Here is a 7,098-nt window from a genome sequence, read left to right on the forward strand (position 1 = left end):
TAACTATCAAGTAAGCATCACCTGATTATGCGCTCATGGTATTATTTATTAAATCTGTTGAAGCACTTTTCTAAAAACACAGTCTGCACTCTGATGGCCATCGGAAATAAGCGGAATGATATTAAAAGAGTACAAAATTGCCCTGATTGCCATTGAGCAAGTCCAAAGTGGCGTTCTATGGCATCAAATCGATCGGTGCTGCTTCCGACATTCACACATGAAAAGCCTAATCACTGCCGAGCGAATGTTAACAGCCAACTCAGTCGTAAAGCAAACGCCACGCCGAAGAGCACTCGAGCCGGATCCCGGTTGGCCCAGTTGACACCCGCCTCGCGCGAGAGTGGGAAACGGATAATTTGCCACCCCTTCCTCCCCTTCCCCCTCCTCGGTCCCGCGCCTCAGACTGCTAAACCAAATTAAATTCCCCGACCATAAGTCCTTGGGAGTCCGCGAGGGGGCGTTTCACAGGTCCGGGCATCCGGTTCTCGAACGCCTCATACCTTCATACGGGCCGACCATTAATCGACCGACACTTGCACGGTTGGCACCGGGTGGGGGTTCAGGTGGGGCCCAGGCTGGGACTGACCTTCTGCAATACCGTGCCGCCCGCGCCGCACAAATCCGATCGAATTCTCGGCCATATTAGTCATTTGCCAAGCGGACGGACCGGGGAACCGTTCTAATAAATTCTATCGCCGCCCCCGCCCCCAGTCTCCCAGCTCATATACCCAAGGGTGCCGGGGGTGGGTGGTTTTGTATCCGTACCGGCAGTTCTCCACCCTTGCCAGCTGCCGGCACAACACATTCCGCCGCCAGGGGCTGTTGGTTGAGTCACCCAGGTTACGTTCCATTTTATGCCGTATCGACTTTCTCTTTTGCACGACTTTAGCCGCTTGCCAGAATCTTCTACGAAGTGTGAAACAACTCCAACAAAAATAAATAAAAGATTTAATACTGATTACATTTGAAGACGTCTCTTAGTAGGCGAACTGTACATCATTGTAATCATGTATGTTTCAAATAACAATAGTCAAACGCAATGTTTAACTTCTGCTCAGAAGTTCAGAAGAATTTGAGACACAAATAACTACAATTTGCACGTCAGAATTTAAAATTTCACTTATTTCTGCAGACATTCGGCGATATTGCGTCCAAATCTTACTTCTATATTCCAATTACGCAATCGAAACTTACTTCATTTTGTTTTCAGTCTGTTGGTTGTGGTTTGTTGATATGTTTTGAGAGCCTTTGTTCAAGTTATGTACATTATTATTATTATAATATTATTTATTCTCGAAAGATCGTAACTGGAGCTCGATGTTGTTTGGATTTCAGCTTACAGTTTGCATAATGGACACACTATCACGATTTATGACACGACGGTGACGCGTTTCGTCTACAATTCGGGAGTATTTTGATTGAATGTTGTCAAGTAACGTGTGTGGGATTTCGGGAATCCACGGGATTTATCAGCTCACGTAAACAAGGCTTGCAAGAAACAGCTTTGCAGATGTGAGGCAGAGACCATTCCAACACACTCGCAGCGAAAGCGAACCGAGGTGAGTATTCAGCGCACACAATCGGCGTGCAGCGAGCGAGGCTGTGTATGCAGAATTTCAATTTGGTTTGGTGAAGAAATCAGTCAGTCCGCGCGCTGCAAGTAACACATTCCATTGTGCAACGAACACCAGCCTCCATCTGCGGCGTGTGTGCGAGCAGTGTGCAACCAATTTCTTTTTACACCCGCGTTCGTACGCCATAGCGGGCCAGCTTACGGTTTGTCAACGGCGTCGGCAAAAAAGTTTACTAGGGAGCTGCGAGTAAACGGGCAGATAAAACCAACACAGGCGGCGACAATGCAGCCGGCGACAGACTGGCAAGGGAGGGGAGGGCGGGGTGTAAAAGGAGCAAGGATGGTGGTAGCCAACGCTACCCTTCAGAGGACCCGCGGTCGATGCGAGTAATAATTTTCAACATCAGCAGCCTCCAACTCGTAGCTGACGGGCTTTTGTAGTTTGCGAACCAACCGCCAACGCCCAAATGCTCGAGGTCACCATGGTGAAGGGTCATATACGACTCCAGCGAACACGGTTGTCCAACTCGGGGCCTCCTGCTCCTTTTTGACACGTCGTAATGGCCTGAAAAAGTGACACTGGCCATGTTTAATTCCTTTAAATATTTCATCATCTTAAATATTACTTAAGGATTTAAAAATAATATATTTATTTGTTGTTTTTAAATGAAATGTCACATACGAATACTAAGGTACTTTTATGTATCAAAACTTCAAAAGAAGTAAAGTTTCGATTGAGTTTTATCTGTTGAAATTAAAAGAGGTCTCGCAATAAAACAAAAACAGCTGCAAATTAAATAATTGAATTGAAAAAAAAAACACTTGAGCAACAAAGTTAGAAAAAAAGTCAAATGTACCAAATGTTAAAGAATTTAAAAAAAGTTTATTCATCTTCAAAGGATCTAGTTTCACCAATTCTAGTTATAAAGAGCTTATGTTTATAGAATTTAAAAAAAGTTTATTCATCTTCATAGGATCTAGTTTCACCAAATCTAATTATAAAGAGCTTATGTTTATTCTTTTATTTATAAGCTTCTGGAAAACTGATATTATAAAAAAACATACAACTACTAAACGTTTGCTACTTACCAGTTTCAACAAAATCAAAGCAACCCAACATCACTAGCAAGGAAAGTTCCAGCTCGGTTTTATGTGTTTTATGTTTCTTTTCGATCTTGAGTCTGTTGAAAGCGTTCCAACCAACCATATTCTATTTAAAAAATAGTAATTTCTAAATAAACTTACAACTTCCGGGAAAGCGCATGCCTTCCTACCGTTTGGTAGACGGTAACAAATTAAACCTGTGGTGGAATACAGATACAGCCATACTTACTCTCGTGGCGAGATGGGCGTTGGAAAAATTGCAAGCACAACAACTGCAATTCCCAAGCGCCAAAGAAAACGAAAGGAACCGCGCGGTTTCGAAGGCCGCCAGGTCGAATACCGTTGGCATTCGGGCGCGCCATCGGGCGTAACCTTTAAGGGCGTATTGTGTTTGCCTTTTTCTTTCTCTTTCTTTTCTTTCAACTTCGCGCTTCCATTTTAAAATTTAACAACAAAAAAGAACCCCACCCCATTGGCCTTGCGCTGGCCGGTCAGCAAAACATCTCGGCAAGCGAGAAGGAAAGCGAAATAACACTCGCACCCACACATTTTAGTTTGTTTCGAACGATTTTCTTTATTGTTAATTAATTTATTCGTTTTCTTCTCCTTCTTCTGCTTCGTTTTCGTCTTCTTCTTCTTTCTTTCTTTTCTTTATCTTCTTCTTCTTCTTGTTCGCCTGTCATTTACTTACATCTCTTACAAGGTTCCCGCTGCAGCAAGATTGCAGTGCGTTCGCTGTTAATGGTTCGTCGTTTTGGTGCATCCCTTTTTGTGCCGCCTTTTTTTCTTTTACAAAGACGGTCATGCAAAGGGGGAAGGGTGGGTGAGCGCTAGCTTTGTGGATCCTGATCGCTATATTCGCGGAAGTGATGAGTATTTTTTGTTTTTTTCTTTTTCACGAAAAATACAGCAAACCTTCACTGTATACTATTTACATTTGCAAGAGAAGGAGTCGGGGGCACTCGCACGCACTTGTCGTACGCTTTCGCATGCCAAAATCGTTTCCAGCTGTTGGTTGGTGTTACCGAATGCACCAAAACCTTGTGCCAAACGCTCGCCTTTGCGTGTGAGAGTATGAGAACATGCTTACGAGTAATGTGTCCTTAATGAATAACAAAAAAAAAAGTCTTAACGTAGTTTCTTGTGCATAGAGATGAGAAAGAGGAGACAGGGGGTGTGGGGGAGAAGGAGGGAGCTTACAGGTGGATAACTTTGCAAACGGATTCGCAATAAGAGACGAAATGAAATGGGACAAATGCAACAGTGGATAGCAAATAAACAATTAAGTGCGTGACAGGAAAAGAAAAACATAAGTTTAAATAGAGCAGGTAAACCCGAGTAAACAACAAAGCTACATGAGTAAGAAACCAAAACAGAATAAATAAATGGGAGATGAGAGAAAGGGAAAGCGCGTTAGCTAAGAAATCATAAAAACGAACATACGACACAAGTGATAGGAGAGGAAAACAAAAGACAAACAAACCACAAACTAGAGAGCGGAAAGAATACACGGGAACACGGGGAAACGGTGTATGGGTGAGTGTACAGAGAGCCGGGGTAGCGGCGGCTCAGGTTAGTAGTCGATGTTGTGACCCCTCAGGAAGGCGTCAATCTGCCCGGGGGCGGCTCCGCCCGGCGAGGGACCCTGCGGCTGGATGAAGTAGTACTGCTGCTGCTGCGGCTGCGGCTGGAAGCGGTGCAGCGGGCCCGGGGCGGCTACCTGCTTCTTGGCGGCCTCGAGCCGATCGGCCCGCAGCTGGCTCTGCTGGAGCTCGAGCTGCTGGGCGAACAGCTGCTGGCTGTTGACGAACTGCAGCTCGTTCTGCTGCTTCTGGTAGAGCTGCTGCGGGATCTGCACCGTCGGCGGTGGCGGCGGGCGGGCGACCGGCGGCGACGGCTGCGGCGGCTGAGCGCGGTACAGCGGCGACTGCTGCTGGAGCTGCTCGAGCGAGACGAGCTGCCCAGAGGCGGGATGCGGGGCGGGGCCGGCCTGCACGTACGGCTGGATGCGGTGGTTCAGCTGGAAGTCGCCGTCGCTCTGCGGCAGCTGCTGGTAGAGGGCGGTGTCGTACTGGCCGGAGGCGGGATCGAAGATGAGCTGCGACTGGTAGATCGGGTTGCCGTTGGCAATCTGCGGCCGTCCGAAGGGTGAGCCGGTCGGCTTGGAGGGGGTGCTGGCGGTGGCGGGCGCGGACGCCGGGCTCGGGAGCTTGTTGTCCTGCTGGAAGCGCTTGAACTCCGCCTCGAAGTCGATTGACGGTCCGCGGGTGCTCGAGGGCGACGCCGGCCGGTAGGTGGTGGGGGCGAGGTTAGGCTGCGTAGGCAGAGGCGACACGCGGTACACCGGTTTGGGCGTTATGTTGACCGGCACGACGGTTTGAGCGGGCGTCGACGTCTGGTAGAGGACGGATGGCGTCGGGCTGGGCGTCGTGTTCAGGACCTGAACTCGCGGGCGCTGCGTGGGAGTTGGCGATGGCACACCGGCGAAGGGGCGGGCGGCCGGACGCTGGCCTCCGCGCTGTCCAATCTGAACCTCCTGTTCGTCCGACTCAGGAGCCTGGACCGACGGCTGACGACGATCCTGGTAGTCGTTCTGGAACACGGTCGTGGTCTGGCGGACCGGAGCCTGCGTGGGCCGGACGGGGGCGGCCGGGGTGGGGCGGGCAACCGGAGGACGGCGCGGGTAGTTCTGGGGCACGTTCTCGTTCGAGTCCTCCGGTGCGTCGTCAGCCGCCTCCTCCTCCTCGCTGCCGTCCGGGTTGTTCGGGTCGCACGGGTTGCCCGAGACGTAGGTGAACTCACGCTTGTTGCCGTCCGGGTCGACGTAGCCGTACTTGCCGCGCACCACGCAGTCGGTACCGCGCGTTTCCTCCTTGAACGACCCGTCGGCCGCCTCGTAGCCGAACGTGAACGAGCCGTCGTCGTTCACCTTGCTGTAGTTGCGGATCGTCTGTACTGGCGGCGCGCGGGACTCGCTCGCCGGAGCCTTCTGGCGGGCGGCCGCCGGCTGAACGGTGGTGCTCTTAGCCGCCGGACGCTGGTACTGCTGCTGGGTGTCGGCGCGGGCGCGCGGCGTCGGCGTACCGTACTGGCCGTTGTAGTCCTCCTCGGAGGCCGCCACCAGCACCAGCTGCTGACCACCTTCCGGGCCGCCCAGGCGCTCCTGAGCTCGGTAGTACTGCGGAAGGGCCTGGGCTTGCGGGCGGCTGTCCTGCTGCTGCTCCTCGGCGCTGTCCGCGTATTCCGCGCTGTTCAGCACTCGCGGTCGGGGACGCAACCGACGCTGGGCCTCACTGAGCTGCACGGTCGCTATCAGTACCACTCCCACCGCCAACGTGAACCACTGCAAAGAAACGAAATTGCACAATTAAAACAAACTGCGGCCTAGAATCCTTCATTTATGGATAAAGATATAGTTCAGAACATTTCAGAACTCTGGTACTTCGCTTACAGCAACTTGCGACAAGCTTACGGGAGCTCTTAATGAGGGAGAAGTTGAAATGTATTACTCTCACAAAACGATTAAAGCATGTAAAACCCGGGTGCTTCCTTTCATCCATTTAAAAACCCCAAGGCACTCTGTGGTGTAATTTATTTCAATGTCTGAGACCTAGGCGTTAGCCCTTTTCCCGCTCCGGTCGGCTTTCACCTGAAGTCACCAGCAGTTCGTCGTTCCGGCAGCAATTAGTGCCGATGATTAATTGCTTCTCGCCATTATAAGGTAGCGCAGTGTAGGGTTATGCGCACTCGGGCCCGTAAAGTAACCGTTTTCGATGGATTGACACTGAATTTAAATACTGGATATAATGAACTAACTAAGTATGCAAGTGCCGTAAGGTAGCAGGAATATAACAATTCATTTTCCATGAACAAGCTTAATAGGTTTGCATATTTTAAACGGTTTTGACATTCACAGTATCTTGGAAGTAATGTGCGGAGTTATTTCAGAAAGTGGTTACCTTCATTGTTCCCAACCTATCCCTATCAGTACGCGTTAGTCGTTCATGATACACTTCTCAGAACTTGCATTATTCGTATCCATCTGGCTCTTCTTACGATGGCATAAATTTCATTCGCCACGTGGATAAAAAAACCTGGACTGTAGAATAAATCATAATTATCATCCACCCTTGCTTGGATTTACCCTACCTTGCACACAACCACAATGATGGAGTAAATGTACAGGGGATTTTTGATAAGGATCTGCTTTATTCCGTTGCGGTGAGAATCGCTTAAGCCAAACACACCGTAACATAATTAAAATTCAGCTTATCCTGAGCTGGCCCGGTAGTATTCGAGTGGACCAGCTTACTAACGAGTGTTGAGCTTCAAAATATCCACAGATGACACAAAATGAGTACACCAAAGTTGTACGACCTGAAATGACCGATATTTATGGTTATAACAATTTCGAATTGATT

At 49.5% G+C, this 7,098-nt stretch overlaps 1 protein-coding gene across 1 annotated transcript; it reads right to left on the minus strand.

Moving 5' to 3' along the window:
- Positions 1-4,250: 4,250 nt before the first annotated feature.
- On the minus strand, positions 4,251-6,026 carry LOC131291274 (uncharacterized; the record flags this gene model as incomplete). The annotated part of the gene is made up of 1 exon (XM_058320462.1): positions 4,251-6,026. A coding segment is annotated over one exon (1,776 nt), but the record flags the coding sequence as incomplete, so codon positions are not given.
- Between the last annotated feature and the right edge of the window lie 1,072 nt (positions 6,027-7,098).

The sequence above is a fragment of the Anopheles ziemanni genome, chromosome X (genome assembly GCF_943734765.1).
Source record: "Anopheles ziemanni chromosome X, idAnoZiCoDA_A2_x.2, whole genome shotgun sequence".
NCBI classification, from domain to species: Eukaryota; Metazoa; Arthropoda; class Insecta; order Diptera; family Culicidae; genus Anopheles; species Anopheles ziemanni.